This window comes from Callithrix jacchus, chromosome 4 (genome assembly GCF_049354715.1).
Source record: "Callithrix jacchus isolate 240 chromosome 4, calJac240_pri, whole genome shotgun sequence".
Taxonomy (NCBI): Eukaryota; Metazoa; Chordata; class Mammalia; order Primates; family Cebidae; genus Callithrix; species Callithrix jacchus.
Window position 1 is genome coordinate 49,588,661 of NC_133505.1, and position 20,087 is coordinate 49,608,747.

The 20,087-nt window shown below is 40.3% G+C and overlaps 1 protein-coding gene across 7 annotated transcripts in view; it reads left to right on the plus strand.

Moving 5' to 3' along the window:
• Positions 1 to 993: 993 nt before the first annotated feature.
• The window catches only part of LOC100393267 (uncharacterized), a 97,000-nt gene continuing 77,906 nt past the window's right edge, over positions 994 to 20,087 (plus strand). The window contains exons 1-6 of one of the 7 annotated variants that reach the window (XM_078369128.1): positions 994 to 1,133; positions 8,965 to 9,176; positions 15,261 to 15,316; positions 17,770 to 17,856; positions 18,176 to 18,342; positions 19,082 to 20,017. In XM_078369128.1, coding sequence (XP_078225254.1) covers positions 998 to 1,133; positions 8,965 to 9,176; positions 15,261 to 15,316; positions 17,770 to 17,856; positions 18,176 to 18,212 — 528 coding nt within the window. In that variant the 5' untranslated portion in view covers positions 994 to 997 and the 3' untranslated portion in view covers positions 18,213 to 18,342; positions 19,082 to 20,017. Of the gene's footprint in view, positions 1,134 to 6,073; positions 7,012 to 8,964; positions 9,177 to 14,448; positions 14,807 to 15,260; positions 17,857 to 18,175; positions 20,018 to 20,087 lie in introns of those variants that run through there. The other 6 variants (XM_054253971.2, XM_078369132.1, XM_078369131.1 and 3 more) reach the window with 6 other exon arrangements.

The window sequence follows — 20,087 nt, forward strand, 5'->3', positions numbered from 1 at the left end:
AATCTGCAACTCCTAGGTTCTAGGTTGTGTTTCCAATGCTGAAATTGCGATCTCCACCGACAAGATATGTCTGCATGCGGATGGTGTCACTGTAGGCAGTGTCAAACTTGTAATGTTTGGGCCTCTTGGCTTTTATCTCCCCTTAATTTCTTTCCCTGGCCCTTCCATTTTCTGTCACCTGCAGGCTGATCATACATTTGATGCTACTACTGTTTATCAAAATGTGATAAAGTAATTCCATGAGGAAAAATAGCCCTTATCACAGAAGCAGGCTTGATTAGGTACTGTAGAATTTCAGATAGTGAAGATGTACTTTTTAGAATTTGTTATATTTCCCCAACACAAAAACACTTTTCTGATGGTTAAAAATCCACAGCATGCTCACCTTGTTACTACCAGGAATCTCTAAGCAACAAAGACTAGACGCCTCCAGTATGCCATTATCACACACAAGAGACAAACAGCCCAGGGGAAGCATTCGTGATGAAACCAGTAGACCTGCCCTGGCAGCTAAAAGAGGAGAAAATCCTTGACAATGAAGGAAAGGGACTAACAGTATTCGATAGCTTTAGTCAAACTGTACTTAAGAAAAAAACAGTTTGCCTTAGATTTATGCCAATAGAACTTGCCCTTACCAAATTCAGAGATGACCCAAGATTCTACTTTGGTATGGAGTAAAGACTTAAGATATGTATCTCATATCAGCAGCTTTATCATAGGAGCGTCTTCACCTCCCCTGTTTCCAGGAGATTAGAAAAGACAGCTTTGCTCCTTTGAAAACGCCGACTGCCGCCACCTCCAGTGCCTTCTTCCCGCGGAAGTTGGCCCAGCGAAGGCTGCTGGAAGCTGGTGGGGCGGGGACTGCGGCGGCTTCCGATTGGCATTGCCCCAAGGAAGTCTGTGCGGATTGGTAGGCGGGAGGGCCCCCAGCAGAGCCTGCGATGCGGATTGGCTGCTGTACGGCTGGACCCTGTTTCCGGTTCCTAGACAGGCAATCATGGTGACTGGCGAGCGGCGGCTGAAGGCCCGCTTGGCGGCGCTGCTTCCCGACCTTCTGGTCTTTCGGAAACCGCGGGGATCGGAACCTGAGGTTGCCACGGCCCAGGGCGTCCTCCTAGGCGTCCATGTGACGGGTGAGGGCAAGGGCTGGAACTTTAGTCTCCTGGCCTGCGGGAGAGGAGGCCGTTGGACCTAAGCTGCGACGGTTACAGGCCTGGCCTCCCGCGAGCTAAGGCAGAGTTTAATTTCGTGCGGCGGCTTCCGCGGGAAACTTTGAGGGTCTTCGTTTTAGCGCGGGAGGACGCCTTTTGGGATGAACCAGCTTAGCCCTTGAGTTCGCCTCAAAGATGATGAAATTGAAACTCAGAGAGAGGAGAGGATTTTTACAGGACCACGTGGCGGGCTTTGAACCAGTTTCTCCCACCCCCGAGCATTTTCCATTAAGTGTTGTTTCAGACACTTCTTTTCTTCGTTCATTCAATCTTGGCATCCATAAGCATGTGCCCGCCGTTGTTCTAGGTTGTAGCGATCTAGCAGCCACATCTGAGAGTCGTTCATTTAAATAAATACTCTGTGTCGGGGATATGAAGATGGGTAATATCAGGTGCCTGTCTTCACCGTGTGAGTTCTACATGAAGCTTAAATCCATTTCCCTTGTCAGTCGTTCTCTAGCCAGACATGAGGAGGAATTCTGTGGCTTCCCATAGTCCGACAGCCTAAGAGAGTGGAGGAAAGAGCTGGCTCCAGATGAAAAGGGCACTATCTCCAGCTCCTGGAAGCAGAGAGGGTGGTCCTCTAGTTTCCCCAGTGGCCCCGGCAACCAGCCTGGCCATGAATAGTTTTTTTTTTTTTTTTTTTTTTTTTGAGATGGAGTTTCACTCTTGTTACCCAGGCTGGAGTGCAATGGTGCGATCTTGGCTCACGGCAACCTCCGCCTCCTGGGTTCAAGCAGTTCTCCTGCCTCGGCCTCCCGAGTAGCTGGGACTACAGGCATGCATGCGCCACCATGCCCAGCTAATTTTTGTATTTTTAGTAGAGACGGGGTTTCACCGTGTTGACCAGGATGGTCTCGATCTCTTGACCTCGTGATCCACCCACCTCGGCCTCTCAAAGTGCTGGTATTACAGGCGCGAGCCACCGCGCCCGGCCGAATAGTTTCTAAGTTACACCATGTTCATGGATAAAGGAATTACTCAGCTTGAAGGGATCTGTTTCCCTTAGCCAGATGTGTGGGGGCCAAAGAGTTTAGGATTTTCAGTTAACTTGGGGACTTCTGCTTTGTTGGTCAGGGTTTACAGCATTAATGGACAGGTTCAGCCTGATCTGCAAGTCAGAATGTGACATGGACAAACTGGCCTACATCTTCAGTTATTACATTAGTGACATCGTGGAGCATCAGTGATCATTGTAGGGTAACAAGATGTGGTGCTGGGCTCCTGGGGGTTTATAAAAGAAGGGGGCCAGAAGTACTTTAAAACAGGTACCAAAGGGTCATTCATTTAGCAGCATTTGTCTTTGGTTTCTTCAAGTTGCCACTGAAAAGCAAGACCTTTGCCTATTATCTGCCGTTCTACCTAGTTTCACATTCTATTGACTCAATGTTCAAAGGTGGGGAGGGGGAGCTAATTTACTTTGGACATTCGTATTTTATTTCAAAATAAAGCATTCCTTAGGTTGTCTGTTATTATAATAATGTATCTCAAGTGTGTATATAGACATAATTTATTAAACACTTTTTCATTCTGTTATTACATTTTGATCCAGTGAGGAAGGAATAGGAGTTTTCTTATGTTCTGTCATGTATTAAGCTTTTAGATGTTTGTCAAATGTCCGATATCTGGAAAAAAGCTCAATTGTGCAGTACACGTTTTAAGTACCTACTCTGTGATAAGCACTGTAATAGGTGCAGGCGAGGCAAGAACCCACTCTTGAACTTTTTAGTCAGGCTTACCCAACAGAAATTATTCCAACCTTATTATGCGTTTTAGTACTTATGTAACATTCTCTTTGTTTACTGACAGTGCCCTATATGCTTCTGTGCAACATTCTGAGATTCACCAGAGTAGTTACTTTGTGGCATCTCCATTAAGAATTTCATTATTTGGCTCACCCCTTATCCTTAAGGAACACATATGAAAGGTCTTTTGCTTTTTCTCATCAGGTTTGGATGAAGGGGAAGATAAAAATTCTACATTGTGTATGTACTCTAATACCAGCAACTGCTGGGTACTAGAAATACAGGGGAAAGTAAGACAGAGTATCTGCCCTCATGGAGTTTCCACTTTAGTGGGACAGACAATAAACACATTAATTGTAGCTTATACATTCTATTAAGGAAATAAACATAGTATAGCGGTAAAAAGAAACCGCAAAATAATTTTAGGGTAGGGGAGTGTATGAGACAGGGTGGTCATAGGAAGCTCCTCTGAGGAGGGATTATTATTACTATTATTTTATTATTTTTGAGACAGTCTCACTCTGTCGCCAGGCGCCAGACTGGAATGCAGTGGCACAATTTCAGCTCACTGCAACCTCCGCCTCCCGGGTTCAAACAGTTCTCCTGCCTCAGCCTCCCGAGTAGCTGGGACTACAGGTGCATGCCACCATGCCCAGCTAATTTTTGTATTTTTAGTAGAGATGGGGTTTCACCATGTTGGCCAGGATGGTCTCGATCTCTTGACCTCGTGATCCGCCTGCCTCGGCCTCCCAAAGTGCTGGGATTACAGACTTGAGCCACTGTGCCCGGCCAAGCAGGTATTATTCAAGCTGACACATGAAGGATGAGGGGAATAGCTTGTGAAGAGCTAGGAGTAAAGCATTTCAGGCAAATTACTAAGTGCAAAGATTCTGAGACAGGAAAGAGCTTGGCCTGCTCTAGGAACTAACAGAAAGCCAGTGCAGCCAAAGCATAGCTGGCAGGATGAAGAGTGGTTTGAGTCAAGGTTGGGAGAAGGTAGCTGTGAGATCACCAAGCTCTGTAGTCCATAGTAAAGAGTTGAATTATATATTTCTTTATAAATGAAAACTGGAAAGGTCTAGCAGGAGAGTCGTATGATCTGATTAACACTTTAAAGCTGATTTTGGCTACCTTGTGGAGATTGAATGCTGGTGGAGAGTGAATAGTAAGAATAGAAGCTGGAAGAGGCAATTGTTCTGGAAAGATGAAGAAGATTTGGTGTAATGCAGTGGTTCTCAACCTCAGCTGTGGTTGCCTGAGGAGCTTTTTAATTGTCTTTTTAAAACTTTTTAAAAGTATTTATTTATTCATTTATTTAGAGACGAAGTCTCACTCTGTTGTGCAGGCTGGAGTGCAGTGGTGTGATCTCAGCTCACCACAACCTCCGCCTCCCAAGTTCAAGCGATTCCTGCCTCAGCCTCCTAAGTAGCTGGCATTACAGGTGCACACCACCACACCCGGCTAATTTTTGTACTTTTAGTAGAGACGGGGTTTCACCACATTGGTCAGGCTGGTCTCGAACTCCTGACCTTGTGTCCACCTGCCTCAGCCTCCCAAAGTGCTAGGATTACAGGTATGCCACCATGCCTGGCCTTTTTTTTGGCGGGGTGGGGGGACTAGGGTCTCAGTACGTTGCTCAGGTTTGTCTTGACTCTTGAGTTTAAAAGGTTCTTCTGCCTCAACCTCTCAAATAGCTGGGACTACAGGTACTGTACCACCTTGCCTAACTAAAAATCTTAATACTGAGCTTCACCCCAGGCCATTTAAATCAGAATTTCTTTAGGTCGGCCCAGGAATAAGACATTTTAAAGTTTCATAGGCAATTCCAATGTGCAGTCAAGACTGGAAATTGTTGGTGTAGAGGTATGGCAGTGGAGCTGCTTGGGGTAGCTTAACCTAAAATATATCTTACAGGTTCAACAGACAGGAGTTGCTAATAGATTGAATTTCAGTGGGAAATGGTAAGAAAAGGACTTAGTTTTTGTGGCTTTCATAAATGAATTGTCATTTACCAAGACAGAAAAGACTGAACATTGAGAGAGAAAATCAAGAGTTCTGTTTTGAGTATGTTGAGTTTGAGATGCCAATAAGTCATTCAGGTGAAGAATGACTCCATTTAAGTGGAAAATTCAGCTATGATGGAGCCTGGAGCTCAGAGAAAAGATCTCTGTTAGAGATGAAACTGTGAGTTGATGGCATAAAGTAGGACTTAAAGAACCAATTGAGTTCATGTTGGGAGACCTTAAATAAAGAGAAAGAGCCTTTGGCTGAGGCTTGAGGAACTCCAGGGGAGGGTTATGATGAGGGAGAAAGAACCTACAAGAGAGACTGCAAAGCAGCCAGTGAGGTAAGGTACTATGATGACCCTGAAGCCAAAGGAGAGGTATTGTCTCTAGAAGAAAGCTGCGGCTAGCTGGGTTGAAAATGACAGCTGTCAAGTACAATGAGGTCAGAAAAGTATTGAATCTAGCAAGACTTGCTCTTGATGAGCTTGATAATTTGAAGTGGTGGTGGTGGAAGTTAGATTGGAGTAATCTGAGAAAAATAATGGCAGAGAAAACATTTAAAAGGAAGAGTAAATGGGAGGTGAGGAAAGTACATATTGCCAACTTTTTTGAGATTGGGGGTTTTGTTTGCTTATGAATGTAGCAGGAAAAACAAATGGAGCTAATAGGCAGAAGGGAAGGTAGAACCAAGAATATGTGGATTATTTTTGTGTGTTTTGGTTTCATTTTCTAAGCTACTGATGGGAATGTTTCAGTAGAGAGATTAGGAATGGTGTGAAGTTCTCGAGAAGGTAAGAGGGAACAAGATTCCTATCAAATAATGGCGTGACTTGGAAGAGAACAGGAATACTTCCATTTTAGAAAAGATGTATGTAGGTACAGATGGACTTAGGGGAGAAAATGAAAAGTAGGAAGAAGGAGCCCGAGTCTTGGAGTGAACAAATGGACAAGAAAGACATGAGGATAAACTCAGTAGGCCATTCTTTTGACCATAGATGATTCTGCCATGATCTGATTTATATCTGACTTTGAAGCATTTTCCTCTCTCTTCCTTGCTTTATTTCAGATATGCTCTGTTTTGGAGGGGATATCCTAAATATCACAGGTATTTTTCTGTTTTTCTGAATACTTAAAAGACTGAGTGAGGAGGACTGTATTTAGGTGGAATTTGGCATATTTGTTTATTCAGCATTGTTTGATTAATAGGCACTGGACCCTGGGGATACAAAGATGAGGAAGACATAGTCTCTGCCTCAAAGGATTCTCTAGTCTAATAGAAAAGCTTTGCCCAAATCAAGCTCTCACATGCTTTACATTTTTGTTTAGATTGAAGGACAGGAAAATAAGTGTATATGAAGCATTCTTGAGAAAACTAATGAGAAACTTGGCCATTAGTAGCAGAAGCTAAGCATGAGATGGGGAGGAGTCAAGCATGTCATATCAGGAGAACTCAGGATCACTAACAGCTGTGTTCCCCATAGTTGGCCTGTCTTCTCATTTAAACATAATAAAACCAGCCATAAAATTAGATACGAAGTCACTGCATTGGTTTAAAGGACATATGTTAAAAAAAAAAAAGACAAGAAAAAGAAAAAAATAGATACGAACTTGAATCCACCTTTTATGAACCTTTTGCTAGTACCTCTCCTCCCCTGTTTGGTAAGGAAAATTACCAAAAATATCCTTAGGACCATTTCAACTTCTACCTATGTAATGAATGATTTTGAGGATCTGAAGCAGTATTTTAACCTAGCATAATATGTATACAGCAAAGAAACCGTGCCTGATAACTTACATGATACCCACACTGGGTCACGTTGATCTTCTGCATTATTGAGGACTTTACCCTAGACCAAGTAAGTCTAGATATTTGGTCCCCATCAACTGATCCTGTATCTCTGCAGGGAACGTGCTTCTGGCACTCTGGAGAGTAGAACAAAACCAACTGAGTGACATCATTACCTTGGTGGCAAAATGCAGTCTGGAGATACAGGAGAAATTTGGGATCTGTCATACCAGAGAAGGCCAGGACCTGCAGTTAAAGTGAAGGTAGTACCTCCTAAAAAAGTGATCCAGTTGGTAGGGGGCAGAGGGGAGAATTCACTATAAAAACCTCAAAAGATAAATGATAAACCGGGAAAAAATATTTGCAATTCATATAAACAAAGGGTAAATTGCTCTACTAGGGAAAGAGCACCTAGAAATCAAGAAAAGAATAATACTATGTAAGAGAAAAATGGTCAAAGGACATGAGTAAATTATATATAGGCAACGAAATGCATGTATTTTAGCATGTGAAAAGATGATCAACATTCATAATAAGAAAAATGCCAATTGGAAGTACATTGACTACCTGTCTTACCTATAGATAGGCAAAAGTTCAGATGCTGGACAACATACTCTTTGAAAGTCTGTGAGGAATGAGCTTTTTCATACTGTGAGTGAACAATGGTATAAGGGTGATTTGGCAATCTTTATTATATTTATTTTTATTGTTTTTATTATTGTTTATGTCAACAAAAAATAAACCATATATATATTAAAAAGTCTTGTTTTCGCTTACATACCACCTATACTATTGACTCTTACAAGTACATTATTCCTTAACCTGTCAATCCTGGACATTTATCCTATAGGTATACCTGCACACATCTGAAATGTTGCATATGTAAGGTTATTGATTGTAATACGGTTTGTAATTTTTAAAAAATTGAAAACAATTCATCTATAGGAAACTGGTTAAGTAAAAAATATGTATATTCAATAAGATTATCTGCAACTTTTAAAAAATAAGATGTCTTGATATGGCCATATCTCCAAGATACAGTAAGTGAAAAAAAGTAAGATGCAAAACAGCATGTTTAGTATGCTACCATTTGTGTATGGAGGAAAAATAAGAATTTAAAAAATTTGTTTATATCTGTATAAAGAAACAGTGGGAAAATATATGAGAAATCAATAATATTACTAATATCAGGAAAATAGTAAAGATGTGCATGTAGGTGGAAGCTAGATTTTAAAATATACTTTAATATAGTTTACTTTTTGAACTATGTTATTGCTTGACATAATCAAAAATATAATACAATATAATAAAAATTTAAAAGCTGCATATAGAGGCCAAAGTTTCACCAATGGCAGAGTCCGGATTGGAGGGGAAACTCAATACACAAAGCTACTTCACAAGTGTTCAGAAACGTCTTTTAAGGGCAAAAGTTGGCTACAGCTATTATGTTTTGAGGAGCAGTGATAAAGAATTATATTCTATGTTATATGGCATCTCTTTTGTCCTGCCATCTTTTTTGCCTCTTTTGGTTTTTGTTTTATTAAGGATAATTGATACTATACATTGGCATATTTATACACTTTTGAAACCATCACCACAATAAAGATAGTGAACATACTTATCACTCAAAAAGTCTCCTTGTGCCCCTATATACACCCCTTCTTCCACTACTCCCCTCCTCCATCTCCAGACAGACAAAATGTCCATCTCCAGGTGTATTATATAAGAGAAGGAAATATGGTGGAAGCGACCCCACCCCCTGAGACAGAGTCTCGCTCTGTAGCCCAGACTGGCATGCAGTGGCATGATCTCAGCTCACTGCAACCTCTGTCTCCCGAGTTCAAATGATTCTCCTGCCTCAACCTTCTGAGTAGCTGGGATTACAGACACCAACCACCACGTCCAGCTAATTTTTTTGTGTGTGTTTTTGATAGAGGCGGGGTTTTACCACGTTGGTCAGTCTGGACTCAAACTCCTGACCTCGTGATCTACCTGCCTCAGCCTCCCAAAGTGTTGGGATTACAGGCATGAGCCTCTGCACCCAGCTGGAAGGTATTATTTTTAAAGGTTATCTCACCTAAGACTTCTGCAGCTGAGGGCAATAACAAGATTGGCATGATACATAAGGAGCCATGTGGGGATTCCATATCCTTCCTGTTGCATAGTTTCCCAACTGAGTTTGGCTGTTCTCCATTTATCTCATTTTTTCTGGATAGGTCTGTCTGCAGGTCGGATTTCCCAGGTTATTGTTGGAGATGAGCGGCAGCAATACCTCTTGGTGATTGGGCGGGATGTAGACGATGTCCAGTTAGCTCAGCGTTTGGCTCAGGCAAATGAGATTGTTTTGTCCTGGAACTGCTGGATGCTCTGCAAGCAGTATATGTTTGAAGTGGAAGTCATGAGGAGGATGAACCTAACCCAGATGAAGGTATAGAAAAAATCTGTTTTCCCACTAGTTGCATTATGATAAAGTTGGTTGGAAGTTTCGAGTGACTTTTTAAAATAGAAAGCTGCGGAAAAAGTGTATACATGAATGAATTTTAAAAATAGTTGCTTCCAATGTTAACATCAAATCAGATTGATTTGCTTGTTATAACTTATTCAAAATGGATAAAAATTATATCTTACATGTACTTAGTGCTTTAACATTTATAGAATACTTTATTATATGCTACCAATGTGAAAATTTGTATCCCTCTTTGTTTTTTACTTTTTTTTTTAGAGACAGGGTCTCGCTTTGTTCCCAGGCTAAAGTTCAGTGGCACAATCACAGCTCACTGCATCCTCAACCTCATCCTTTCAAGTAGCACACGCCCCACACTGGGCTAATTATTTTTTATTTTTAGTAGAGATGAGGTCTTGCTATGTGCCCAGGCTGGTTTCGAACTCCTGAGCTCAAGTGATCATCCCACCTTGACTCCCAAAGTGCTGGGATTATAGGTGCGAGACACCAGGCCTAGCTCCTCTTATACATGAGGAAATTAAGGTCACAGAAGAGAAGTTACTAGCATATAGCAGAGCTGGTAATGAAACCCAGATCTCAGTCTTCAAATCCTGTGTTGTTTCATTACTTATCCCCCGGCTGCCTCTTATAAAATGCAAATGCTCCCCCAAAATAATTAAATATGCTATTAATGTGATGTAATTATAGATACACACTTATAAAATGTTAGTACTGGAAAGGAATTTAGAGATTTTCTGATCCAAGCCTTATTTTAGAGATAGGAAAGATGCTACAATTGCTTAATAGATACTCAGACTCTTTGCCCAAGGCAAATACATGTTAACACTTCTTTCAGGTTTGGTGGGATCTGAAGATACGCCTACAACCTACCTCCCTGTCTTATCTCCAGCGTGGATATGTTGGGCGTTATTAGTCAGGGTTCTCTTAAAGGGATAGAACATATATATAAAGGGGAGTTTATTAAGTATTAACTTGCACAGTCACAAGGTCCCACAATAGGCTGTCTGCAAGCTGAGAAGCAATGAGAGCCAGTCCGAGGCCCAAAACTGAAGAATTTGAGTTTGATGTTTGAGGGAAGGAAACATCCAGCACTAGAGAAAGATGTAGGCTGGAAGACTAGGCGTGTATCGCTCATTTCATGTTTTTCTGCCTGCTTTATTTGCTGGCAGCTGATTAGATTGTGCCCACCAGATTAAGGGTGGATCTGCCTTCCCCAGCCCACTGACTCAAATGTTAATCTCTTTTGGCAACACCCTCACAGACACAGGCAGGATTAATACTTTGAATCCTTCAATCCAATCAGGTTGACACTTAGTATTAGCCATCACATGGGCCATTCCTTCCAGTGCTGGTCTGTTCTGTCCTTGAAGTTTGTATTGACCTGTGGCCTTCAAGAGTCCCACCCTTGGCCCTTACTCTTAAGAGTCATTTCTTTGGCCTTTACAGGCTGTCTTACAATGCCCTTAAGAATGCCTTTTGTCACTTTTAGCCTGTAACTTGGTCATTTCAGTCTCATTTAGTTTAGAATATAATAGATGTTAAGAACTAGATGGGGTATTAGAATTCATCAACTTTGACCACTTTAATTTAAAGAAACTAAGATCCAGAAAGGTTATGCTAGTAAACCAAACAGATGTCAGAGTCTCGAAGCTAGGTTTCAAGATCGGTGATTTTTTCCTTAAATATAATTGCTAATTCAGTATCTCCCAGAGTGTGTTTGGTAGAATGTTAGTCCCTTAATGTGCTCATGAAAAAAGAAAAGATTTTCATGGCCAAATATGTTTGGGAAGTGATGCAAATTATATTTCCTTCTTCAAGGTTCAAATGAACATTAACACATCAAAGGTTCTGAGTAGTGTTAAGGGAAAAAAATGGTTATATTTAGTTTTAGTCAGCAATACCCAAATTTACTTGGTCATCAAACATTCTTCTTCAGAAAGATCTATAAATATCCAGAGGAACTAATGTTCTAAGGAAGATATTTTTAGAAATGCCGACCAGATGCTAAAGCTTCAGAGTTACCTGTGTAGCCTCGGCAGCAGATACTATTGCTCATTTCTCTCTGCATCACATCAGCTCTCACTCAGACCCAAAACTACTTTCCGTGTCTTCTTTTTCAAAGATCCTGTTCACCTTGGGACATCCTCTGAATTCGTTTTTCTAATCTGAGAAATAGCTTCGGCTTTTAGCTCTTTTGGAGGAAGGATGATTCCCTGAATATTTCTTCAGGATATTTTTGAGACATAGGGAGTGAAGTCTCAGAATATCATCATTTTTATGGTTTTTTAGTGCCAGAAATACTTTATATATAATTACATATATCAAATAAAGAATACATTCTTTATCAGTGCAGAAAGGTCTTAAAGGAAAGAAGGAATATGGATTTCCAGGAAAAACAAGGAGGAATTATATAAAGTATAATAGAAAGAAATAAGAAATAACTAAGTGAGAAAAGTATTATTTGTTTCATGATTGACTTGTTAATAGCAGAGTTTCTGGCATACATAAATGCATTCATTCAACAAGCTTTCCTTGAACACAGTTACGAGCCAGGCACTGTGCTAGGTGCTATGGACATAAAGAGAACTAAGATTTTACCAGTTTAGCCGGGCGCGGTGGCTCACGCCTCTAATCCCAGCACTTTGGGAGGCCAAGGCGGGTGGATCACGAGGTCAAGAGATCGAGAACATCCTGGTCAACATGGTAAAACCCTATCTCTACTAAAAATAGAAAAAAAAAATTAGCTGGGCATGGTGGCGCATGCCTGTAATCCCAGCTACTCAGGAGGCTGAGGCAGGAGAATTGCCTGAACCCAGGAGGCGGAGGTTGAGGTGAGCTGAGCCGAGATCATGCCATTGCACTCCAGCCTGGGTAACAAGAGCAAAACTCTGTCTCAAAAAAAAAAAGATTTTACCAGTTTAGCTAAGTAAACAAGTAACTTTAATACAATGAAATTAAAGTTCAGGAATAAAATGCTATAGGAATTACAACAATGTGTTATGGGAAGACATAGTTAATTCTCCCTAGCGGTACCAAAGAAATCTTCACTATAAATATGACTTTTGAGCCAGGTTGAGAAGAAAAGTAGTTCATCAAGTGGAGAAGGTGGGAAGGGGCGTTTAGGCAGAGGAAGCATCATGAAATATTAAAAGATTTTCAGTCTTACTCTTCCTATGACAGCAGAACTGACAGCATGGTATTGTCTTGAGTGTCTGTTCTTTTCCCCCTGGGGTCAGCAAGCTGAGAGAATGAATAGTAAGAGACTCTTTTTTTTTTTTGAGACAGAGTCTAACTCTGTCTCCCAGGCTGGCATGCAGTGGTACAATCTCAGCTCACTGCAGCCTCTGCCTCCTGGGTTCAAGCAATTCTCCTGCGTCAGAATCTCTCAGCTGGGATTACAGGCGTGTACCACCATGCCTGCTAATTTTTATATTTTTATTAGAGACAGGGTTTCACCATGTTGGCCAGGCTGGACTCAAACTCCTGAGTTCAGGTGATCTGCCCACCTTCGCCTCCCAAAGTGCTGGGATTACAGGCATGAGCCACAGCGCCCAGCCAAGAGCCCTTAATCCTGTCCTTTGAGGAGGGCAAAGAATTTTGATGGCTTAGGAGATAATAGTGTTAACATGATTGCTACTTCTCACATTCTCTCTGAACTACTGAAAATTGTTTATAGATTTAATGTGAGACTATACTTCATTGCATAATCTTTCTCTGCCTACATATCTTGTTACCTTTCACATGAAATCTTCATGTCGGTGAGTAATTTCTACGTATTCTGTTATGTATGAATTGCTCCTTATCACCTTTGGGCTTTTGCATCCCCTAGAACAGTATATGACCTCTTTAAAAATAATTCATATGTCTAACACTCTCCTATCCCTAGACAGGTAAGACCACTTCTCCCATTATCTCTCTCAACTCCAAACACCTCTGTTCATGTCTGTGCTCCAGCCGTCCTGAAGTATTTAGCTTTGCATGACCACACCAGACGTCTCAAAGCCTTTGCCTTTTCCCACCAGAGTATCATTGCCCCACCTTTGCAGTTTCTTTGACTTTCAAGGTCTGACCAAATGTCCTCTCCTTTCTGAATACTCTGTCTGCTCTTCAGTGTGAATTAGTACATCTGTTCTGTTAATGTGCTCTATCTATCTCTAATGTGGAGTATTTGTCTTGCCAATATATAAGTATCTCTTCACCTCCCTCAAACCTACCACCCTCCTCCCTAGATTTAACTTCTCTAGGGCAGGATATTTTAAACATGGAGCCAAGTACTCTGTACTATGCACACGTCTCGGTGCTTAGTGAATGAAATGAATGTAAGTACATATGAATGAATTTTAAAAATATTACTCATTAAAAAAATTTGTTCCAATCTTAATTTACTTCAGAAACCCATCTGCAGTCCTGACATTCTGATTATTCCTTAACTATGCATTCTAGCATTATTTGATCCATTAACCCTGTATTGATATCTCTTGATCTACTCTCATTTTGGGGTTTTATTTGAAGCAACATGATATAGTAGAAATAATATTGGTGTAGGAGGCAAGAGGCCTGGATTCTCATTCTGACTCCACTGTTCACTTTTGCCATATAACTCTGGGAAAGTTAATCAACCCCTTCAATTTTTTTTTCAGATGGTATTTAAATATTTGCCTTACCACAGATGTAAAATTTTTAAAAATCTTTTACTGGCCAGATGTGGTGGCTCACACCTGTAATCCTAGCACTTTGGGAGGCCAAGACGGGTATATTGCTTGAGCTCAGGAGTTTGAGACGGACAGCATTGTGAAGCCCCATCTCTACCAAAAAATACAAAAATTAGTTGTGTGGTGGTGGTGTGCCTGTAGTCTCAGCTACTCGGGAGGCTGAGGTGGGAGGATCACTTGAGCCTGGGAAACAGAGGTTGCAGTGAGCTGAGATTGCACCAGTGCACTCCAGCCTGGGTGATAGAACAAGACCCTGTCTCAAAAAGAAAAAGAAAAATTTTTACTAATAATAACCCCCAACTAAAACTCCTGAATTAGGGGAACCATTCTGGTTTTTGTTGTTGTTATCTCCCTAATATTCAGTACTTTGTACCCCTCATGTTATATAGACTGACAGCAACTTCTGGCCTTTTCCATTCTCAAATGTAAAACTAGACTTCTGGGTCTAGGGAGTGGCAGGTCTAGTGCCTGACTTGGAGGCTTCCAACTGTATATTTACCCATTGTTGCTTTTCTGATCCCTAGACTTGTTTCCATCAGTGTCACCAATGGACCAGTGTTCTGTGGTGTGGTTGGAGCAGTAGCAAGACATGAATATACATGTAGAATAGGACATTGGACTGCTAGCTTTGTGACTTAAGGGAGGAAAGAAGAAGACGTAGTCCAAAAATTCTACAGCTGTCTTTCTGACAGTTATTGGCCCAAAAGTGAGTCTTGCAGCCAGAATGATAACTGCTTATCCAGGTTTGGTGTCCTGTGATGAGGTAATGTATCTAAGATTCATGCTACTTGCTTACAAGTTCAAGAAACTCCCAGAGAAAATGATGAAAAACATCTCTGACCCAGGGAACATATATGAATATCTTGGCCACAGAAGATGCATGTGAGTATCATTGCGTGATAGGTTTACTCTCATCTCTTCCAGAGCAATAAGTTTTTGATTACATGAAATTGGAAAAAAAGATGCTGCTAGTACTGGCATGCTGGAATAAGACACACAAAAGGAGGGTTTAGTGTCTGAGAGCTTTAGCTTTTATGTTTAGCTCTTAGATAGTTCTTCAGCGAATGTCCTGCTCTCCAACAGGAAGAGAATAGCAGTATGTCACTAACCCAGATCTTCTTTGTTCTTTTTTCTTTGTGTACTTCACTGTCCATTTACTTCCCCGAGCCTGGAACAATCAATGTTTCCTCTTTACTCCCTCTTCCCCCAAATTTTTAGTTTTTAAAACCCTTTTATTTAGAGCTCTGTACCGCCTTATCTGAAAGCATTTTCTTATGAAGACAGCTGTTCCTAATCTATTTTTAATAAATACACTTCCCTTTGTTCTTTTTCTCAGAATGTTTGGAAAAAGACATTTGGCAAGAAAGAGAAACATAAATCACCCTTTGTTAGGTATGTTTTCTTTTGTAACTTAAATCATATTTGTTTCAGCTGTAGATGGCTAAATGTGATTTAAAAAACAAAACAATGCAAGACTAAATGCTTTTAAGTTTATTAAAAAATAGCAACCTTCTTAGTGAAATTTTGAAGAGAACGTACTATTTCTTTTTCATGTCAAATATCCAAATTTCAGGTGAAGTCCTATAAGTGCCTGAGAAACACCAACATTTAATAATAATCTTTGTTAAGTCAGAGTTCAGCTATTGAGATCAGACCAGCTTATTGTGGATCATCTTTAGAGAAAAATTCCTCATCCTTAGCTTCTGGGTTGGGGCACTTTCAGGCTGCTTGGTGCCAGTGGCCTGCCTGAGAAAAATTCCTCATCCTTAGAATAGTGAAAATAGCACCAAGACTGTGATCACCCACACTATGTATTCCCTATCTTTATGTTTATTTTAGTCTATGCTTATTAGTCCATTATTTGCACATAGTAGTAACAGATCTTGAAGACTAAATTGATTTTAAGAAAATTTTTACAAAAAACATAAAAGGTACTCATGTCCAAAAGATGCCTAATTTTTCTGAATGTTGCTACGTAGGCTCTGGAATAAGCCCTCAAGACCAACATATGTTAGCTCAGAATTGATTTTCTGGAAAGAGATATGAAGCCCCATCAATAAATGAGATTTTTACAATTCTGGAGGAAAAAGGCCATTCTGAGAGTTAGCTTTGCAAACTGATTCAATTCAATAGAATATCTACTAAGAAGCACAGGAGTGTTAGGTGATCCCTGTCTCTCTACAAACCGGGAGAAAGAACTGGAAGTGTTCCAAGTGGCACAGCAAAAGTGTTTGCATCAGAAGAAGGGACAAGCAGTTCTGTATGAAGGTGGAAAAGGCTATGGAAAAAGCCAGCTGTTGGCTGAAATAAACTTCCTGGCCCAAAAGGAAGGGCGTAGGTAAAGACTCCTGCATTCTGACTTAGTCAGAGCCTATTTCTCTTGGGGCTTCTTTCCCTTGTTACTGAGACTCTTGTGTCATTAGATTCAGCATTCTTGGACTGGTGAAGCGAGTAACCTATGTGTGGTATGTGGGACTCTTGATGACCATAGTAATATTCACCAGGGTGTTGCCATTTATGCTGAAGGAAGCAGATTCCAAACAGTGCTTCTATGCCATCCAGACCCTTATGGCCATCTTCTTTGAAACTGATACATGCCCAGCCTATTACCGGCAAGAGTACCTACAAAGACAGCTTCATGGGTTAATGGAAGAACAACTTCACTGCCTTTTTAATGACCTCTTATTTGTGAAGATAATGAAGACATTGGCTTTCTGAATTAGATTACTATTACATTTTGTGGATATTCAGATTTAGGATTGTCTTCTATCTAATAATCTGAGGATACACATATGCGTATATGGTGGGACCAAGATTTGAAATTCCTTCAACACCAAAACTCAGGCTTTCTCCTTTCTAGTTGAATGTCCTGGAGCAAATCACTTAGCCTCTCTGAGTCACAGTTTTTTCATCTGTGAAATAACAATTATAGTACTGTATATGTTTTAATGTGAATTTTAAAGTAGATGGTAAACAAGAGATAATGCAATGAAAATGTATATTTTCAAGTGCTAAATGCATTTAAGGTGGCCATCACCAGTGGCATATCCCCAGGAATTATATCCATGTGTTCTTGAGTTGGTTACAATTTCTTTTATCTTTTAACCATAACTTCCTGTTCCCTTACTGCAGAATATATCTTTTTGAAACCAGCATCTGTATCTCAAAAGCCTTCAGAGGTCTAGGGTGTGTGGGATATCCAGTAGTAAGCAAACTAAAAATTCACTGGTGCACAATTTGCTTTATTTATCCTCTATCACTTCTAATCTACCCACCCTGCAGAGTATTATGGAATAGAAAATAGAGACACTAAGATCTGTCTAATCCTTCAACATATCCCTCTCTTAAGGTAGGCCTTGCTTGGGACTCTAAACTCTTGCCTACATAGATTAGCAGTCATCTCACTTTGGCTCTCAGGTCCCTCATAGTTCGCATGCCCCAACCTAGCACAGGAAACAATGTTAGGTGATGTCTATTGCATCTTGTTCTGACAAGTCTCATGTATAGGTTGGTCCTGGTATACTTGGAATAATTAGGATACTGGAGCTGCCCAAAATGTCATTGCTAAGTTCAATCTGTCATTTACTCCTTAGTCATAACCCTCTAAGGGTTTTTCTAGAGTCTGGTATGGAAAAGAGATAGATACCTGTCTCTAACCCTTCACGAACTCTCTCACCCTTCGAACTATATATTAATGTTAGATAGGCCCTTGTAACTCTGTGCTCAATCTTGCAGAAACCCATTCTCAGTCCAAATAGAATTGTTTGGTGTTCCCTTTGGAGAACCTGCATGTTTTTATTAGATTTTCATGTTAAATGCTAACATGTAATAATTTTCCTGGTCAGTTTCCTTTGTCCTTCAAAGTTTCACACGTGGATGACGAGGCCAGACAAAAGAAGGTTAAAGCATATTTTATTAAAGTACTTCAGGAGGTGGGTACTTTCACTACGTATCATTGACTCTTAATATGTGGAGATTATGTTTATTTTAATCTGTCCACATCACACTTTGATTCAGGCATTTCTTGGCCTGCCTATCTGTTAATATCTTCATTTTTATTTATCTACTTTTAAGCTTGGATTTATCCTGTAACACAGCATGGCATACTAGAAACGATCTTTGCTTTTTTCAGATCCTGTTTCTAAATAAAATTTTAGTAGTTTAATTTAACATAGTAGTTTCTAAATGCAGTTGTATAGCTATTTTACCTATGATTCATTAAAAAATGCTGATACTCAGGTTCTACCCTAGGATTATGGAATCAAAAATCTGTATGAGCAGAAACTGATGTAACAACCATTCTGGAAAGCAATCTAAAAGTAGCCAAATTTTAATAACATGTATCTCTAGACCCAGCAATTCAACTCCTGTATATATATCCCAACAAGTACATTTTTAACAGTGTTTGTGGAGGTCAGGTAGGTATCAGCATGAATGCATGCATGAATATGATGGAACAAAATGCAGAATTTAGAAATAGGGGAATATATGAAAATATAGCCTTATGAAATGATCTTAAAAACAGTCCTGGTTAGAAAAAGAGAAATAATGGGATCTGTAATACAGTTGCAGTTACTTAAAAACAATGTACTTGACAAAACAACAATGCACATTTTGTAAGAACACTATAGAAACAACTATGCAATAAACACATTAGAATGGTCACTTGAGGCAGTGGTTTTTTTAAGTCTGTTTGAATAGGGGCCGGTAATTGGGAGTGTAAACAGGTTTTTCAAAGTCTGTATGAGTGTGGCTTGGTAATTGGTAGTGCTGCCAAATACTCCCAGGTGATTCTGATGCATAGCCTGATTTGGAAATTGCTGTTTTAAGGTATTATGAGTTCCCACACAAGATGAAGCTTTTGCCAAAATGAAATATTTGAAAGCTTCAGGTTTGATTTGGAGAATATGTTGATGCTTATTTCATGTTTCAGTTAGAGTATTTTCTTGTCTACAGAAACCCAGTACTTTTTTAGGGATTCAATTTTATATTTATAAAGTAAAATATTACCTGGACTTCGTACATTTTGCTCTGAAAACTCTAGCCTGTGTTAACATTTTATTTAAATTATTGATGGGAAATTCATGGTAGATTTGAAAACCAGGTGACTTTATTTTTGATCAGAGGTCGTTATTGTTTCTTTGCTGTTCTTTCCAGGTAGTGAGAGAAACACTACTGATTTTCCTCATTGATGAGGCCCAGGATATGGATGCAGCTTCCTGGGAATTTTTGAAAACATTGCTCTCCAGTATGCCCATCATCATGGTGATGACGTTGACCCCTATCTTCACCCTGTGTGGCTGAGCCCAGCATTTCCTGCAGAGCCCTCAGGCTATCCTTATGCCTATTTCGAAATTGGCAACAACCTCACTGTTGAGAATGGCATGTTGGGAACTAGGGGTGGTGAGCATCCCCCAAGAGCTGCAGGTGTGAGTGGCTAGGACTAGCTGAGCACTTCATTAAGGGAGAAGCCAGTGCCATAGTTTAAGTGAGAAGCTGCAGGTCTTACTGGAATTGGGGGAGAGAATGGTATTAGTAACCATGATGAGGCCCTGAGACTAGATATAAGGGAAACAGTCTTCTTGTAATCAAGTAAGGGGCTGCCTCCCTGGGCTCTCCACCTAGGTTTTCACAAGACAATTAGGACTTGGGTGGCTTGCTTCATGTGTCAGTTATATGTGATCAGGCCACTTTCCGCCAGACCCTTTAGCAAGGGGATGTTTGTTTCTTTCAACATCAATAAAAGCAAAATAGTTGAGAAAGAAAAGTTATTGCCAAGATGCATTTCAAGGCCAATCAGAAATTACTTTTTTACATTTCTGTGCTTCTGCCTCCCTCTGTTAGTGTTTGCCATGAAGAGCTGACTTTAACAAAAGAAGATTCCTCAGTATGAAGTACTGTTATGCTTGGCTCCCCTAAAATGGTCATCTGTAATGTGAAATCCCTTATCTCCCTGCAGCTACCTTCACAGGTGCTTTGGAAACCCCCTTTATTGTGAGGTCCTATGCCAAGACCTTCTCTGTAAGGACATATTGCTCTTTCATGACCTACAAAAGGAGGAAGAGGAAAACAGCAAGTGGAAAAATCTCTCAGGTAAGCTTAGTTTCCCAGAGTTCTACCCTGGTCCAAAAGCCACTTGGCCTTTACAAGGTACATACTTTTT